Source organism: Drosophila mojavensis, unplaced genomic scaffold (genome assembly GCF_018153725.1).
Source record: "Drosophila mojavensis isolate 15081-1352.22 unplaced genomic scaffold, ASM1815372v1 contig_16, whole genome shotgun sequence".
In the NCBI taxonomy this organism is placed as follows: domain Eukaryota; kingdom Metazoa; phylum Arthropoda; class Insecta; order Diptera; family Drosophilidae; genus Drosophila; species Drosophila mojavensis.
In genome coordinates, this window is record NW_025318693.1 from 9,706,199 (window position 1) to 9,724,786 (window position 18,588).

At 39.6% G+C, this 18,588-nt stretch overlaps 4 protein-coding genes across 5 annotated transcripts in view; 2 read left to right on the forward strand and 2 right to left on the reverse strand.

The window, feature by feature from the left end:
• Window positions 1-279: 279 nt before the first annotated feature.
• LOC6572854 overlaps window positions 280-18,588 on the forward strand; it is a 68,058-nt gene continuing 49,749 nt past the window's right edge. The window contains exons 1-3 of one of the 2 annotated variants that reach the window (XM_032728002.2): window positions 280-566; window positions 1,395-2,017; window positions 2,121-2,201. In XM_032728002.2, the coding sequence (XP_032583893.1) occupies window positions 434-566; window positions 1,395-2,017; window positions 2,121-2,201 (837 nt within the window). In that variant the 5' untranslated portion in view covers window positions 280-433. The remainder of the gene's footprint in view (window positions 567-1,394; window positions 2,018-2,120; window positions 2,202-18,588) is intronic. The other variant, XM_001998924.4, reaches the window with a different exon arrangement.
• Window positions 2,228-18,588, reverse strand: part of LOC6572860 (mediator of RNA polymerase II transcription subunit 15) — a 31,438-nt gene continuing 15,077 nt past the window's right edge. The window contains exons 3-9 of the mRNA XM_032728005.2: window positions 8,147-8,595; window positions 7,540-8,066; window positions 4,705-5,262; window positions 3,784-4,577; window positions 3,345-3,550; window positions 3,146-3,288; window positions 2,228-3,081 (exon numbers count right to left, since the gene is read on the reverse strand). Coding sequence (XP_032583896.1) covers window positions 2,457-3,081; window positions 3,146-3,288; window positions 3,345-3,550; window positions 3,784-4,577; window positions 4,705-5,262; window positions 7,540-8,066; window positions 8,147-8,595 — 3,302 coding nt within the window. The 3' untranslated portion in view covers window positions 2,228-2,456. The remainder of the gene's footprint in view (window positions 3,082-3,145; window positions 3,289-3,344; window positions 3,551-3,783; window positions 4,578-4,704; window positions 5,263-7,539; window positions 8,067-8,146; window positions 8,596-18,588) is intronic.
• LOC6572859 (testis-specific serine/threonine-protein kinase 1-like) lies at window positions 9,214-10,749 on the reverse strand. Its single transcript, XM_032728007.2, has 2 exons — window positions 10,542-10,749; window positions 9,214-10,455 (listed from the first exon to the last, which is right to left on the reverse strand). The coding sequence occupies exon 2, from the start codon at window positions 10,409-10,411 to the stop codon at window positions 9,425-9,427; it is 987 nt and encodes a 328-aa protein (XP_032583898.2). The 5' UTR covers window positions 10,412-10,455; window positions 10,542-10,749; the 3' UTR covers window positions 9,214-9,424.
• LOC6572857 (testis-specific serine/threonine-protein kinase 1) lies at window positions 11,683-13,245 on the forward strand. Its single transcript, XM_001998926.4, has 2 exons — window positions 11,683-11,919; window positions 11,997-13,245. The coding sequence occupies exon 2, from the start codon at window positions 12,061-12,063 to the stop codon at window positions 12,961-12,963; it is 903 nt and encodes a 300-aa protein (XP_001998962.1). The 5' UTR covers window positions 11,683-11,919; window positions 11,997-12,060; the 3' UTR covers window positions 12,964-13,245.

The following is an 18,588-nucleotide window of genomic DNA, read 5'->3' on the forward strand; positions in this document are numbered from 1 at the left end:
GCTCAATGGTCACGATGTTTAGTTCTAAGAACTAGTGCTAGCTCGATGAACTGAATAAAAAATTATCAATAAAATGATATATTACGCATACAATTATTTTCTTGTTTTGAAAAATATATAAAATAAAATATAATCCAAAGGTGGTAAACTTAATTTGATTCGTAAATACTTTTAATATTCAATATTCTCATTCGCCTTAACAGCATACTAATTTCAGTTCGCGAACAACTGATTTGCCAGATGAACCAGTAGTGATCAGCGCGCGCTTTTCCAGCACTGTTTTCACAACTCATATTTGTGCGCACTTCAGTTAAGCCGGTCAATTTAGTTGCTTTAATTTTTTTGGGGAAGTTTCGCCGACATTTTGAGTTAAAAATTGTTTCACAGCAAACACGCTGTGTGAACAGCAAAATAAAAAATAAAAAACCAGAAAATGATGGCCGACGACGACGAAATAAATATTTTTGATCGCAAGTTTGTGGTGGACAATTTGCGCAGTCAATTGCGCTGTCCAAAATGCATTCGCGAATATTCGCACAAATATACCAACGAAGGGGCGTCTGCTGGTAAGTTGTACATATAAAAATAGTTTTTAATTAATGGTAAGTAAAGGCAGATATAAAAAACCAGGAGCAGAAATGTACAAAAATTTAGGGCGCCTGAGGGCAAAAATTGATGTGCACTTGTGTGTGTGTGCAGACTTCTCTGGCGTGCGTTAGTGTATGCGGCGAACCGTTATTTTTGTCTATGGATGTATGTGTGACTCGTAGAATTTTGCGAGTTCGCCCTTATGCTGCTTCTAAACAGAGAGGGAATTTTTATTGTATGAAGGCCAAATGTTGAGAAGATAGAATATTGAGTAAGGGCTTTTTTTTATTGCGATAGTTTTCTTCTTTTATTTTGCGTGTGTTTACATGCGTGGCTTTCTAGTTTTTGTGTCTTTCTACATATGCGCTGCAGACGAGCACAACATATTTTTGTTGGAGGGAATTTTTATTGAATCAGGAAATATGAAGGGCAATTAATGATGGCAAACGTTTTGTGTTGCGCTGAAAATACAGTAACTGTAAATTGAGTAAGAGCTTTTGTTTTAATATGACAGATCTTTTGTCTTATTCTATTTTGTGTGTATTTGGTGTGCGGGTCTCTTTGCTTTGCGTTGCTTCTCAGGACAGCATATGTTATTGCCTAGCAAAGGGAATTATTATTGAAGCAGAAATGAAATGTGAAGGGATATTATTTTAAAGGCAAGGGATTTTTTATTATTATTATTATTATTTTTTAAATAATTTTTACTACTTATTATTTTTATTTATTATTATATTTAAGTTATTATATTATTTATTTATTCTTTTAATTAATCGGCGAATTCACATAATTTTTCATTAATACAGATTATCGTCGCCCATTTTTGTTACCCTGTGGTCATCATATGTGCGAATTTTGCATCTCAAAACATTACCAGCAAAAGGACTTCAAGTGCGCCGTCTGCTCCAGCTCAGCGTTACCCATTTATATTGCCAAGGAATCTAATGGCAAAAATATTGGCAACATATGCGACTTCTATGAGCTAAACTATTACGTGTTGGGCGAGACAAATAGCCTGGAGTATGATAATCGTTATTCGATGAATGCCTTAAATAAATCATTCATCTGCTCCTCGCTGGCCAATGACATCGTGCTGGAGACCAAATGCAGCGAATGCGGCCACAGTGCGGCCCGAGGCGAGTGCACGCAGTGCAATGCATTCTATTGCCATCGCTGCTACGAAACGGTGCATCAGCACAGTCGCGTCCTCAAGACGCACCTCTTTCAGCCCCTGGACGATAAGCAGCACTCTTGCAACGGCATCGGCCTTCGCATCGGCAATGAAATCTTTCGTATGCCCGTCCAGCTGATGTGCAACGTGCACAATGTGCCGGCCCCCGTCTTCTGCACCTCATGCAAACGCAACAGCTGCGAAACGTGCGCCATTCGGCATCATGCCAATCATGTGACATGCACAGTGAGCGAAATGGTGAGTAGGAGACGACACTCGGTTCAGCATAAGTAGTCTATAAATTCTATAAAAAAAAAACCTTAATTCCCCATTAATTCCGCATATCAAAATCCATTTCTAGAACCATCGCTATATTGCCGAAATTCCATCTTCGCTAAATTCCATTGATGCGGCTCTCTTGCAAATCAGCAATGCTCAGCTGGTGAGTGAATATAAATTCTGTACATATTTTACTTAATACTTTGCATTTATTTTAATTAAAACGTATATCTAAGTGTTTTCTATAGAGTATATATAGTTAGATAGTTTTTGTTTCATTTACAGTTAGCTATTTACAGTAGTCGCTCGCTAAGAATAATTTAATGCGCATACGCAATCGAAAAACGAACAAGTACAAGAACTCTCATTACAAATATGGCAAGCATGCTCTCAGCCACAGGCTCTCTTATTCTCTATCTCAGTTTCTCGCCTGCTCTATGGGCATTAGGTGTCCAGTTGAGCCATCTGTTTTAATCTCAATCACCTCCTGCTTCTCGACGCTCACTTTTGTCGTCTCGAGTTGCTTTTGGCCGGCAGCCGAATTGGTGTCACGTAAATTTTGCAGCTTCTCCTCCACCTCCTCGCTGCTCACTGGCGAGTCAACGCTTAGTTCAGACTCCAAATTCAGCTCTGGATCGCTTGCTAACGTTGGCAGCGTGTCCAGCTCATCAGACAGATCTGGTCCAGGTGTTGATGAGACTACTATCGGCCTATGTCCCAGGGTTTGAGAGTCTTGCAATATGGGCGTTGTTGTTGGGACTGGAGCCATTATCGTTGTTGGCGCTTGGCCATAGGTGTCGAAGGTGCCACGCTCCGAGATGTCGTCAATCTCATCATCGATGAGCAGATTACGTTCCGAGCTCTGCTCGTAGACCTGTGCATTGATGCCGCTGCCATGTTTGGGCGACGCCTTGTGGTTCTTGGGCAATGCGGGCGTGGATGCTTCGCCAGTGGCATCCGGCTTTTCCGCTAGCTGATTGGCTTTGCGCTGCTTTTCCAGGCGCATTTTCTCTTCCATTTCCTGGAACTTCATGGCCAAATATCTGGAATAGCAGTTGAAATGTTTGTTAATTGTTTAGCTATGAATTGTTTATGCGTTGTATTTACTTATCCACAATGGGCCCATTGTAATCCTCGGGGAACTTGGGATTGAAGGGCAGGATATACTTGTACAGACGCTCATTCAACACGTATAACTGTGAAGTCGTCGAGCACTTCACATTGAACCACCAGTCGCAAGTCAGGGCAATCTGTAAATAGAGAATTTGCTATATTCGTTTCGATTGAGAGAGTTATGTTAGTTTACCTGACTAAAGATGGTGCCATTGGGGCACAGGAACGAGGCTTTGCCGCCGTTGAGATCACAGTAGTGCCACACCTGGCAATTGGTCTCCGGATCACCAAAGAAACCCTTGTAACGCTGTTGAGTACACTCGAAGCTGGTCTTCGGAATCTCCGCATAGTTGGGATAATCAATGCCCGCACGACCTGTGCTAGGACCAGGATGTTTATCTATGGGTAGAGTTATATATGGTTTAAAGTTTGAAGGAAACTTTTAAAGGTTAATTTGTAGACTGAATTCACTTTTTGGAATGGAACAGGGGTTTAAAAGTATACAAATATCTTAGAAATTATAAAATAAGAAATTTTGTTAAGAGAGGTTAAGAAGAAGAGTTGGAGTAAAGTCGAGTCTATGTGTGGATAAATGAGTGAGAGTTGACTTTCTTTTTCTGCTATCAACTCACTTGGTCCCTTTAGATTCAGCAGATCCGCATCGACATGGCCCGCCGTCTTGGCTGGCGTCTGATGCGCCTCTTCGCTGTCTGTGTTGTAATCATAATCGAGATTGCTGCTAGGCTTGATCTCGTGATGCTGTGGCGGATCGGTCACAATTGTTTGGGTCCGCTTGAGATTCTGTAGAATGCGTATCAGCGTCTTGATCGAGTTGTCTATGTTGTCCGGGGTGAGGGTTTGCGGCAGGTGGTTGCTCGCTTGCAGCTTGTGCAGGATCTCGGCCAGCGATGAGGTGCGTATGTCGGGCAGCTGATCAATGTCGTTCGGTGCAAGAGCCGAACTGGGTCGAGGCGGCGCATGGGGTCGCTCTTGGGCGTATTTGTGAATGGGTTTCAGTTTAATGGGCGGCGGTGCCTGGGGCTGCTCGCTGTGGACAGCGCCTGCTGGCGGTTTGCTGGTCACATAGACGTACTTGGGCGTTATCTTGACAGTCTCGCTGGGCGTGGGCGGACTGATGTAGACGGGTCGACGGGTGGCTTGATATTTGTGCACTGGAGTCACGAGCTGTAGGCGCAGCGTGGGCTGCTGTTTGTACAGATGTGGGCGGCGGGTGGGTGGTGGTAAATCCGGAAGACGCAGCGAATGATCCGTATAAGGAGCTGTGGTGGTGACCAGGATGTAGGCATGTTGTTGCTGTTGGGGTTGTTGCTGTTGCTGTTGCTGCTGGTGTTGTTGTTGTTCCTCATCCAGTGATTGTCGCGGTCCATCGATGAGGTAATCGATAAACTGTGGTGGAGCGGGAGATCTAAGGAAATAAAACAGCATGTATTACAAATAGTAAACAAAACTCAACTAGAAGGAACTCAAGAACCCCAGGCCATATGTTCAAGAATATTGATATATTAATGCGGCAGCAGTGAGTCTAGACTTACCCGAGCAGCGTGTCCTTTGGCTGCTCTTGCAGTGGGTTCAGGAGGGCGCGCAACGGTATATGCAGCACCTGTTGCTCAGGGGTCTCCGGACGTCCGAAGAGCCCGTTGTAATTGTGTAATTGACTGTGGTGCGATGCTGATGGTGGTTCGGCTGTGGGGGTATGTGTGTGTGGAGTGTGTGGGTGCTTGGCCGCCTTCGTATTGCTCGGCTCAGGCTGTTGTTGCTGATGATGATTGTGATGCGAGTGCTGATGATGATGATGATGATGTAAGCGTTCCTGTTGTGTCTGCTGCTGCTGCCTTTGTTGCTTCATGCGCTGCTGCAAATATAGCACGTACTTCTCCTGTGGCGTCAGTGGCTGTGGGTGGGACTGTGGCTGCCGTTGTTGCTGTTGCTCCGGCGACATATTGAAGTAACTTTCGTATTTGCTTACGTGTCCATAGGCCGGCGACTTTTGATGGACTATCAATGCGCTTTTTGTGGATGTCGATGAGGTGGAGGTGGTGGCTGTGGCCGATGTCACAACGGCTGGCTCATTGTACACGTTATAGCCAACGCTGCGGGGCACATGCAAAGCGTATGAGTGGTGTAAAGAGTGAATGGGGTCTTGTAATGGATTTGTATTTGTCGTTGAGAGTTGTGTGGATATATAGGTATGTTACTGTGTTCTCTTTTGGTCCTTTAAAGTTCAGGAAATTGTAGAGAATTTTTGTTGACTATCGAAATTGATAATTATTATCGCTATCATATCATTCATTGTTCTTTAAGATATTTCGGGAAAGATTGTCGTTTCAATATGAATATATGCACATAATTTGTCTTATTTAATACTTTTTTTGTTTTTTTTTTAGATATTAGCGTTTTTTAGCAAACAGAAGAATAAACGGAGTTTGAAAAGTGAATTTTTCATTTTGCTTTAGATATGTTTTCAATCAATATTATCTAAAGCGAACTTGTAATAGCCATTCCCTCCTTTTGCTATTTATTTCATGATCTCTATCTCACTACATTAATAAAGATGTTATATTTTCTCTTTAGAAGATATGACCGACTTTCGAAATACCCTCAGCAAAATGCAGAATATAGAATAACCATTTTGTTAGTAATTATATATCTGAATTGTTATTGAAACAATCGGAACAATTGATGCTATTTTCGATTTTCTTGGGAGTTTCCCATTCAATCTACAATGTCTATTTTACTGCATTAATATTTAGGTTAGGGTTTCTCATTGGAGGGTATGCCCCACTTTCAGTGAAGATTCATCAGATTATGCAGTAAATGGATTTTCTATTCTCTTAACTTATTCAAACTAACTTCATTTGATGTTAGCTATAGAAACAATAGGAACAATTGATATGTAATTACTTTCATTATATCTAAGGGTGCAATTGATGGGGCTGTAAAAACAGCTGCCCATTGGCTGACCAGTAGCATATATATACATATACATATATATAGAATATATATGAATTTCAGTATTTTTGGGCCGGTTAGCCTGCGGTTGTTTATGACATGATTTTGCAATTTGTGAACATTACGAGATGGAGCACACGAGGCGCTCATCAATACACGCCCATTGAATGCCCCTTTGGGGTCGCCTCGTGGGGTACAGCAAACAGCTTCTTACGTCAGCCGATGCGAATGTCGTCAGAGACGTTGCCGAGAGATGCGAGAGGCAGGTGAGCAGGCAGAAGGTGAGCAAGAGAACAGCCACTGCAGCAGTTGCAGTTGCTGGGGTTGAGGCGCAATGCATTAAATGCAATTGAATTCTATGCCCAAGAGCGTTGCATGCAACCTGTGCCGTGTCACTGCTCTTTCAACAGCTCTGCTCGCTGCTACTCAAGCAGAGCTTGCCTCGGCCAGCTTTAATTTGCCATTTTAATTATTTAAAATGTCACAACTATATATGTCGAATAGCTCACAATTAGTAAGCTATGCAAAGCGAGCAGTGGAAGTGTGAGGCAGAAATTTGAAATGAATTCATGTCAGTCATGTAGATATAAAATATTTTATGAACTTATAAAAAATTCAAAACATCACTATTTTATATCATAGATTTTAGATCAAATTATTGTTGATCATTTCAACCAAGAAAATTAGAAAAATATATATAATTTTATAGGTAGCCTTAATTGATCTATTAATGATATTATTGATAATTCTCCCAAATGCAAATGCAGTCACTTAAATGCCTTGTCAAACGAGTTTAACTATATTAAGTTTTTAATTACTATAACCAAGTACCATCGATTGACTGAGAAATGTAAATTTTAAATTTATATTTTCTATACTTTGATTAACAAAATGGGAAGATTATATATTATCTTCCGATGGAATTTTTCTTCAAGATAAAAATATAGGAGATTGCTATGATAGGAATTGATTTGGTAATATTTTCTGCAGAGACGTTGTCCTGAAGCATTTACCTCCTTCATAAATCAATCCCTTAGCTATCACTAGTTCGTCACTCATAGGCAAATATAGAGTATATAAAAACCGAGCTGCTTAAGAGTTTGTTAACCTTTTTCCTTTCAAATTCTTGATGAAATGGGTGCAACATTTTCAATTTATATGCAACATGCAATTGCAAATGCAAAAGCAACAATGCCTGGTACTGCATGGGCGTGTGACTTGAGGTGTGTGTGTGTGTGTGTGTAGGTGCATGTGTGTGGGAAAGCAGCACAAACAATGCTAAGAGCGGGGCTAATAGCTACAATAGATATTGTATGTGACAGTTGTATAGATACAAATTTTAGCAAGCAACTAGCAGAGATACATTTTGTATCTGATATCGATAACAAAATACATTTAGATACAATATGAAATCTTACCTGGGATTCGATGGCACAGTCTCCTCTGCTGGCTGCTGCTGCTGTTGCTCCTGCTCCTCCTGTGACTGGGACTCGGGCATTGAGACGACTCCTGCTATATTGGGCACATCTCCCGCATAATCCGTCGCAACTTGGGTTTGATGCACATTTTTATGGTAGACAATTTCAGTTGGCGGCTGCTTTTTGTTGTAATTGATTGTATTGCCATTATGCAGCTCATTGTTGTTGTTGTTGTTGTTGTTGTTGCTATTGCTATTGCTATTGGATTTGCTCAGCGGCGTATAAATAATGGGTACAAAGTGTCCCGGCAGCGTGTTATGCGGTGTAAACGGCGTTAAATTGACTTTTGATTGTTTAGCACGTTGTCGCTGAAACTGCAGCTGCAGTTGCGGTCCTGCTGGCAGCAGCTCGTACTGATGTTGTTGTTGCTGCTGCTGCTGCTGCTGCTGCTGCTCCTGCTGCTCCTGCTGACGATGATGTGGCTGCTCCTGCTGCGGCAGCGGTGGAAAGTGCTGCACCGTCTTGTGCTGTGTAATTTATTATGATGATTTTCACGATTATATTCGACTTTATTTATGCAGCAATCATATTTATTTGTGGTACTTGCCTTTTGTGCGGCGGCGCTCAATGGCTTGTAGGCAATAAATGTGGCGCCCGGCGATGGTGGTGGCTCCTTGCCCGGCACAGGTGGCAGTGGTCCATGTGGTCCATGTGGCCCATGCGGCACCGCCAACGAATGATACACATCGGCTGCATTGGACTGATAATGCGACTGCTGTTGTGGATGCGACGGCGGCATGTAGGCAACGGGCACGGGTATGCGGCTGGGTGGTGCAGCGGGCGGCGGTGCCAACAGCTGGGAGCCACCGGCGGACGAGCCATGCTTCACAGCATATTGCTGATTGATGGGCAGCTCCGGTGCTGGCAAATAGAATGCCATATAGGGAATCAGGCGACGATTACGCTCTGAGCCACTTGACTCGGCATCGGGAATGACGTTGCTGTGGTTGTGCTTGCCATCAGCGTGGGCCTGTGGCAGCTGCAGCAGGCAAACAACTGTAAAAAACAAATATGACAAATTTGTGTTTAGTCTTACATAAATGTAATTGAATTGGTTAAGATTGCTGATTGAGGAAGAGGAAGAGTTGGAAAATGTTTTCTGATAAAGTTTAACTATCTTGTCAGGCATTTCTACTTTATTTTATCAGCTTTTTTTTCTGGTCTAGACTTGAATATATCAATAAAATAATATTGATTTTATTTAATTTAAAGAAGATTGGTTTTACATAAAATTATTTGTATATATAAAATTATTAGTATGTATATTAATAACGAAATTTCATCAGAAACTTAGGCAAAAAGACAAAAGTTTTTAGGAAGCTAAGATGGGAAACAAACAAAGAATTATTTATAAATACTGTCAACCGTATATACTGATTCCCCATCATCATCCATTACCATCAATGGGCTTAGGGTTCAAGAAAAGGGGGATTCTTAAAAATTGTTTATAGTTTATAGTGTTAGACTACTACATAAAATATGAATTTTAGTGTCGTAATTAATATTAGATTGATATTTAAATGAGTTTAAAATAATTTTTTAAGATTATTTTGGTTAGAATATTTGAGGAGTGCTGTAAGCTTAGGATATCGTTTTTCTTCAAACTCTTTTGAATTCTCTTTTAAAACAATTTGTTTGACATTTTATTTATTTATTTATTTTTTTTTTTTTTTTTGGTTGCGATAATGCAATGTTATTGAACTATAAGCTATCGATAAATGTAAGTTTTATCGTGGCCTTTTCATGGTATCAAAACTATGTACAAAACGCGAATTATTTTGCTAGAATGGCTAAAAGACAATTCGTAGCCGTAAATTGTATTAAATTATTGTTGTTTTTGTTCTTGTTCGTGTGCGTGTGCATGTTGGTGTTGGTGTTCGTGTTGCAATTGTTGGTTTGGCGGTGGCAAGTGCTCCTGTTGTGGGCGCTCCTTTTCCATCAGCAGCCAACTGCACTTGAGAATCTCGCGCAGATTCCAACGTGACTCCGGACAGGGATCGAGCAGGACGGCAACGGTTGCCTTGGCATGAGGCGAGATAACGTCATGCAGCTTGCGACGGAAGGCATACTTTCTGGAGCGTTGATCCTCCAGGAGTCTGGACAGATTCGCATCATCGAACGGCATCTTGCCATTTAACATTATGAACAGTATGACGCCCAATGACCAGGCATCGGCCAGTTTTGGATCATAGGGCATTCCATAGACAACTTCTGGGGCAGCATAGGCTGCCGAGCCACAATATGTGTCGGACAACACACGATTGCCGCCGTTGCTTTGGCAGAAACAGGCGAAACCGAAATCGGCTAGCTTGATATTGAAATGTTCAGAGAGTAATATATTCTCGCACTTGAGATCCCTGTGGGCAATATCGAAGCTGTGTAAATACTTCAACGCATTGGCCATCTGATAGAACCATATTTTGGCCTGCTTCTCCTCAATGAAGCTCACCCTCTTGACATGGGTCAATAGGTCGCCTCGCTCGGCGAAACGCATGAATATGAAGATCTTGGGGCCGCGTTGCAAAATGCTATGGATCTGTATGATATTGGGGTGATCTAGTTTTGTCAATATGTCCATTTCGCGCGGAAAGAACTTTTCGACAAAGTCAACGGGCGCCTTATCCTTATCGATAACCTTGCAGGCCAAATTGATATTGCGACCAGACTCGTCCACAAAGGTGGCATTTATCACAGTCGCATACGATCCCTCGCCAATTTTGGTGCCGATTTTGTAGCCCTGCTGGGCCAGGGCTTGGATGTCGGAGCTTCGAGTGCCCCGTGTCTGGGGTACTATTTCTCCATTGTTGCACATGATTTAGTGTTGCCAAAGTTGCCTTTTTGTGTGTTATTTACCAACTAGATGGGGCAGGATTGTTGTAGGGTTATCAGCATGAGTGGACGTGGTTAATTCATTGATAAATGCATTCTGCACTCATATTTACCGTTGCATTGGTTAAATTGACTAAACTTAAATTTGATGGTACTATTACATAAAAATAACAAAAATTCCTATTTGGTTCCAGAAATTTTGACAAAATAAAAACGTGATAGAACAAGGACAATAACGAACTTAACTTAAATGAAACAAAACGATTTTTGATCAACGAGACACAGTTAACTTTGGTTTTTACAAAATATATATATCTTTCTCTCTATATGTTCATATAGAACTAGAAATTACAGAGCGGAGTGAAAAGCAGTTGCAGGCACTTGCAGATGACAAATGAGTGATAACAAATTTGTATCGAACACAATTTTCGACAAATAATGCCTATGTTAACTATATCATAGCGTAATCTGAGAAGACTTATAAATGTATTTGAGCCTTTGTCAGCGCTGATTATTGTTATATTTAATTTTTAAAGTATTTTTAGTGGAATTGAATTGTGAGTAAAGTTATAAGTAATATTTTATGTATATCATAAAGATTAGTTTAAGATATGCAGAACTGTATTATGATATAATGAGATATAATTTTCATAATTCTCACTCAAATTATTTATATATGATTGAGCATATTAATGCATTATGAAGTATTTTTCCCTCATAAAATGACAATCTTCAATTATTTAATTCGAATAGTTCAAGGAAATATTCATCAAAAATCACATCCATTTGTATATAGATGTCGTTTTGATAATTTAGCATTAAATATGGTTAAGTATATTTTGATATAAAAAAAAAGATTGATACAACAAAATTACAAATAGTTTTGTATGCATGTTCACTCGAATCATTGGTATATATCATTGAAGATCCGTTTAAGATGTGACTAAGTGTGTCTTATAATTCAAATCATATATCAGAGCACTCTAGCTATAAAAGACATCAGATCTGCAGCAAATACATAGATTGTAAGATCGAAACTTTTAGCTGCTTTATTTAACCCAGCAGCACAAATTCTCTATAAACATTAACCTTATAGTTTTTAAATAGTATCTACCAGTCGAATCTAGAATATTCTCATTTTTTATGCTCATAAAAGGAATGAATATATCGTTTATGATCATCAGGCAACGATATCATTAGCTGTCAGTTGAGCTTAATTAGTTAAAACAAAAAAGTTTTGTTTATATTTACACTTCAAGTTTCTTCTGATTTATTTCACATAAAAAAAGAAAATCTGGAGCATAGTAGACATGGCCAGTTAACGCAAAATTTATGTTAATTGCATTTTGAGTTTCAGTATTTTATTATTTGTCTTTGCTCTTTCACAACATTTGTTGTTTCGTCAAAATTTCTGGATTGGAATAGGGAGTTTTCTAACTTTATTATAGTTCCATCAAATTCAAGTTTAGTAAGGGAAAATCCAACATAACGGTAAATATATAGTTAATTAATATGTGAATGATGTGTCTCAAATCCTAATTAACTTTGCCATGAACCAATTCAAATAGTTGGTTAACTAAAAGGATCATAGCAATATCATTGTTATTGGTGAGGCACGACATTCCGTAAAACATGACCAACTATGGAGGCAGTCGTCAGCTGACCGCACGCAGCTCGGATATTGATGCCCTTGCCCAGCGTGGCTATAATATTGGCCATAAAATCGGCGAGGGCTCCTATGCAACTGTAATAACCGCTGGCTATGCTGATGAAAGTGGGCATGGCGTTAACTTGGCATGCAAGATCATCGATAAGGCGAAAGCACCCACAGATTTTGTGCATAAGTTCTTTCCGCGTGAACTGGAGATACTAACAAAGCTGGATCATCCAAATATCATACAGATACACAGCATTTTGCAACGCGGCCCCAAAATCTTTATATTCATGCGTTACGCCGAAAAGGGAGATCTATTGACGCACATCAAGAAGACGGGTCCCATCGATGAGAAACAGTCGAAGGTCTGGTTCTATCAAATGGCGAAAGCTCTCAGGTATCTGCACACTCACGACATTGCCCATCGGGATCTCAAGTGCGAGAATATATTGCTGTCGAAGCGCCTAAATGTCAAGTTGGCCGATTTTGGTTTTGCGCGATATTGTCGAGACGAGTCCGGACATCAATTGAAGTCGGAAACATATTGCGGCTCGGCCGCTTATGCAGCACCGGAGGTGGTCTGTGGCGTGCCATACGATCCAAAGATGGCCGATGCCTGGTCGTTGGGCGTTATATTGTTTATAATGATGAATGCGAAAATGCCTTTTGATGATAGTAATCTGACGAAATTGCTGGAGGATCAGCGCGGCAAGAAGTTTTCATTTCGCCGCAAGCTACAGGATGTAATATCACCGCACGCCAAGGCGACGGTGTCGGTACTGCTGGAACCAGATGCATCGACTCGCTGGGACCTACGTGAAATACTTAATTGTAGCTGGCTGGTCTCTGTGGAGGATCCGCGTCCGTCGGCTTCCAATTGATCATCCTTATGTATATATATATTTGTATATATGAATATATATATATTCTTCAATTGCAATCAGAACATCCTATGTATATTCAGATTAGCTAGCGTCAGCTGTTTCATGAACGCAACGATGTCGTATACATATGTGTATATATATATACGTCTATGTTTTATAATGAGACAATATATATAGATATATACGTATGTATATGTCGTTAAAATTGTACGCTATACCCTACATTAGTTAAACTTATGATAAATAAACTAAAAATTGTCAAGCGTTGTGATACCAAAAGCCGTCGTGCCTCCCATAGATTTCCCATAGCAGAAAAGACCAACGAAGCCTGACCACAGACGCTGTCATAATCGTTAAAGAAAAACAACTATAAAACAGCATTAAGTGAATTTTCGCCCATTTTGTTGCGCTTGGTGAACCGAGACCATGGCGGACTAAGCATTAGGGATGGATCCAATCCAATGGTCTTAAGTATTTCTGTTCAATTTCCTTTAATATTGTATTTAGTAATTTGCTAAACTGGGAGCTTTAATCAGAGTATTAAGATCTACGATCCAGTTTAAGCAAATAAACCGATATTTTTATTGTAATACAAATATCAGCTTGCATGAAAAACAAGATCAATAGTATGAGCTTAATATAAAATCTGAAATGAACTAGCTCAAAACTCATTGCTCTTTTGACATTACCATGAACTATAATTTTAAAAGAACCAGCTGCAAAGTAACAGGAGCGCTGATTTTTTGAGTGTATTCACATGTAATTTAAAGTTGAAGCGGATCTAGTTCAAAATAGATCGTGCTTCAAGTAGGTAAGTAGGTTGAACCAGTGTCTCGTAAATGTTGAATTTTAACTGAAGTAGTTTCATAGGCGCAGTTCGACATCATATTCCTAATATAGTGAGTCAGTTATTTATTAAGCTATATTTAATATAGAACCAACTAATCTTTTTTAACTGAACCAGTTTATAATTTTAAACATAATTGCAACACTAGTGACGCAAATACATTTTTCAAATAGAAGCTTCCATCCTTTTAGTGATAATTTAACTTCTGAAACTATCGATTCAGTTAGTTGCTCACTGGCTCATCTCTAGTCAGGCTTCTTTATGTATCGTAGGCAGCCATGTCCTGGCCTGGGCGGCATGTGTTGCAAACTTGAACAAACTTGCAATTGGCAGCCATGACAACCAACGGTAAAGGCAACGGCAACGGCAACGGCAATCTCTAGACGACAGTTGTACAATAAGTGTCCGAAAGTACTAGCCAAATCGGAGCTCTGGGGTAGATAATTTGCATTGGAGCGCAGCGCGGGCAGCTTAAGTGGCCAAACAGTCTGACTGGCAGCGTGGACCGGCGGCCAGGTCTTGTCTTGGTCGGTTTGGTTCGTGCCACAACACATGAACTGGCTGGCGGGGCGAGTGTGTGACATGTGGTGCAGAGTGTACACCCACAGTGTCAGCCGCCTGCAAGCCAACTACCTGAATTTGGCCATATTCCGACTTAATTTCTATCAAAATGTTTAGAGCTGGGTCTTTAGAGCCTTTTCTAGTTGACGCAGTTATAGTTGTTGTTGTTGCTTCGTTAGCTCGGGTTATTGTTGCTTTTGTTTTATGTGTGGCGTGTGTGCTGTGTTTTTATTTTACGAGTCTTTTGGCCAAGTGCTCTCTGTGCTGCAGCTGCATGTGTGGCACAACTCGGCTTTTCGTTTAGTTTAAGCATCGCTCGTACACCTGTGCGTATGCGTAATGCAATTTTGAATTAATTAATATGTGCATGTGTGAGTGTGTATGTGTGTGTGTGCGTGTGCCTGGGGCACTAAAATGTTGTGCATTGGCTCATCTATTCCCCCTCTCTCTAGTTGGCTGCTTTCAAATTAATTTCCAGGCAACGTGATACATCATCTCTGCAACGCATCTTTGTTGTTATTGCAACGGCTTATTAAACAGGCCTCATATCATCCAACTCCTTCTCCAGCTCCTCCTCCGATTCAGCTGCAATGCATTGTGTTTGCTGAAAGTTGCCTGGCAACTTCCGTTCACTTTTCTCTATTTCATCTTTTTCCAGCTTGACAAATCTTTTTTTGCTTCCCCCCCATTGCAGCATTGCAGTTCAACAACAATTGAATGAAATTTCGTTTTCAATTCGATAGGTTTAGATTGACTGAACAGCTGGCTCGGATAATTGAATTTGAATTACCAAAGCGCCCCTAATTAAAATACAATTATAGATAAATGGGAAACTGGTTCAATTGATTTTCAAGTCGACCAACGATGAAGTTATTCGCTTCCGTTAGTGAACTGGAAGAAACAAGGGCTCCTGCTTATATATTTATATTAACATAGGTGAAGGAAGCATCTTCAAATAATGATATATGTATATTTGTAAACATTTTATTTCAATTTATATCAATTTATTTGTAAACATTTTCATAAATATAAATTTTCACACGCTTTTCACAATCTCAATGTGTGCGACTTGCACACGTTTTTCTAGCGATTAAAAACGCGCCCGTTAATGATTGTCTACAAGGTGTGGCAGGAACATGCAAAATTTAGCATATAGTTAGCCAAATGAACTACTCATGTGTACAACACTTGTTGGCCAACAAACACAAACACACACACATACACATACGCACACCCACTCACACACATTCTAATAGAGTGTGCCCACAAATTCAATTAGGCGCACAAAAACAAATATACGAAGCCAGATACAAATAAAAAAAAGAAGAAGAAAAATATAGGCTGGGAAGCCACGCAGTTAGAGTTTGGATATTGTTCGCAGCTGTGTGCCATGTTCATTGTTGGCATTTTGCATTTTTGGCCGCGACGAGTTGAGTTTGGTTTATGGCTAAAACACATTAAGCGAACCGCATCAAAACATTTTTGGCCGCAGCGACCCAACTCCTGGCGCAGAGCTACACTGAAGCGCTCCAATAATGCGAGCATGGAGTGTCCACGCATCATCCGTGCTTAGTTGCAGTACTCATGCCGCCAGATACATATTTGTAGATACAGATACAGATACAGATACAGCTGCAGCTATTTGCTATTTGCCAAACACTTTTGCACAACATTTGCCAATGCTTTGCATTCGGCGCTTCTTATTTGCTGCAATTTTGATGCAATTTTTGAATACGTCAGGTGCGCAACCATTACCTATTACCCCCTGCCCCCCTGGGCTCCTTATACAAATACCCGCTAGGCGCTCATTTCCCCCAGTGCTGGCAGCCTGGTCAGGGTTAATGGGCAAGCGTACTCCGGCCCGCAGGCAAAACATTTCACGCTTTTTCGACATTTCTGGCGCATAATTTGATTAGATTTCGATACGTCGCGCAAATTGTTTTGCCTCGATTTTGACATCAAATGGGGTCTGAACATTGGCTACCAACTGGGTGGCCGGGGTTTTGGGCCTGCTGTTGGCATTTGGACTGCATTTGTGGACAGTTGTATGGGATACACTTGGCAGGGCATATGACATTTTTGGCATGAAATGTGTAACGAATGGTAAACAGATTTTTCAAATGATAAGAGATATTTAGATTATAACGAAGTTGCTGGTAATAAGATATAACATTGTGTATAAGGACTGGTAAAGGGATATGTTCCATTACATGAATCACATGAATCATATATCATAATAAATATTTATTATCATATCATATACTGTCTGTTAGTATATCAATCTAGGACATTCTTTCACTATTTTACACTTTTTGTTTCGTAAATATATATTTTCTTGACTAACTGTTTCAAATAGCTAAACATATTAATCTAGCTACCTTATGTAGACTAAACTCTTCTTCATATTACCCAAGTTACGCTTTCAATGTTTGGTTAAATAAAAGTTTTTATTGCTGAGGCTCCAAGGTCAGAAGAGAGTTAATTGATTAATACATATATAACACAGCTCTCTAGTACATCATTTGTTTCTACTATGAATAAATAATCTTAAACCTATATGAATTGAATTTCTTTCAACCATTTACTGCCTACATTCATTTAACAAATATGTGTAGTTAGTATCTTAGTAAAAATCTTTTCATCTTCCATCTACTATACCTCATAGTTAACATGTTCAGTAGAAACATTATAATTTAATAATTTATAAACCAGCTCACGTTTAAGCTTTAAGATCAAAGTCTTGAACTACTTTAACATTTTGGCTAGCATACCAGCCGCTGAAATTGCTTATCTCTTAACTTTAGCCCGTACATCTTGCACACATTTGAAGAGTATTTAATTGTCGTCATTCCACGTTCGTCACTTTCCAATTTGATTTGATTTTGGCCAATGTTTTGTGGCATTTTCGCATGCCTCGGTCGCTTGTGCCGGCTCGCTCGCTTTTCACAAATGCAATTAAATGCAAATTTATTGCGTAAATATTTACTTGAGCGTAAATGAATTTTAATTTTGTCATCGCAACGCGATTTGTGTGTTTTCGGACATTTTTGTGAACCCCGGCCGGAGGGGTCGATGTACGTATATTCGATAGATACTAAATACCCAAACTTGGCTAACAATTTACCACTGAAAATTATAATAGCCAGACGCCACAGATTTGTCGACATTGTTTTATTTTATTTTTGAGTCTGTTTCTGCTTGTTTTTCTTATTTTTTTTAAATCCATTTATGGTGCAAATTGTGCATTGGCTACAATTTTACCAATAGTTTCTTCAATTACCAAGCGAAACACCAAGTTCTTCGCCCCTTTCCCCTCGCTGATCTTCAATTTGAATTGCAGCCTGTCGGCCGGTTGCGCAGGCGCCGTGCCACGGCACCCGAGTCTTGTCCATAGGCTAATTATAGTGTCCGTATAAATGCAATAAGCTCGGCTCACAAAATATTAGCCAGCTCTTTAGTGCGAAAAGTTGCGCGAGTTCAGCTCAGCGCACATAGATTAGTTTAAACTACGACGCCGTGGGGTCAGCGTAGTTCGTTTCAGAAAATTGTTAATCATCATTTGCCGCATTTACATAAGAGCTCAAGCCTGGCTTGGCTTGAATCTAAATAGCAGCGTGCTCACATAATTACATTGTTTATAGGCATTTAGTAGGTGCCTTATGATACGATATTATCTGAAAGCCAAATTTTGGCATAAGCCTAAATTTGAAACATGCACCAATAGGAAGGTACATATATTTATTTTTAGTGAAAGTTATATGAACTAATATTTAGGCTAAGCTTATTTGATATATACCATATATATACATATATGAAAATAATAAATATATAATATATTCTATATAATAAATATATAATAATATTCTATATAATAAGCTATATTCATTCATGATATCTTCATTATATTTTTTATCAAATCTTTATAATCTAAGCTTAAAAGCTCTTTTTAGAATTCAATAACTTTATAGAGATGTAATTGTTCAATATTTTATCTGCCGCTTGTACATACATATATTTCGAAATTCTATCTATTGCACTACATAAACCAATATACTTTCCAATTAGCTTTTCACAATTATAAAAAAATTGAGCAAATGGATACAAAATTGACTCATAATTATAAATTTTGTTGCTTCGTAGCTTATTATAGACACGATTTAATACAAGCAAACATATTATTCGTTGGTAAAAATAAAAATAAAATATATTTTATT

Excerpts from the sequence above, each read along its gene's own strand:
- LOC6572859 (XM_032728007.2), bottom strand. The coding sequence starts at position 10,411 with ATGTGCAACAATGGAGAAATAGTACCCCAGACACGGGGCACTCGAAGC.
- LOC6572857 (XM_001998926.4), top strand. The coding sequence starts at position 12,061 with ATGACCAACTATGGAGGCAGTCGTCAGCTGACCGCACGCAGCTCGGAT.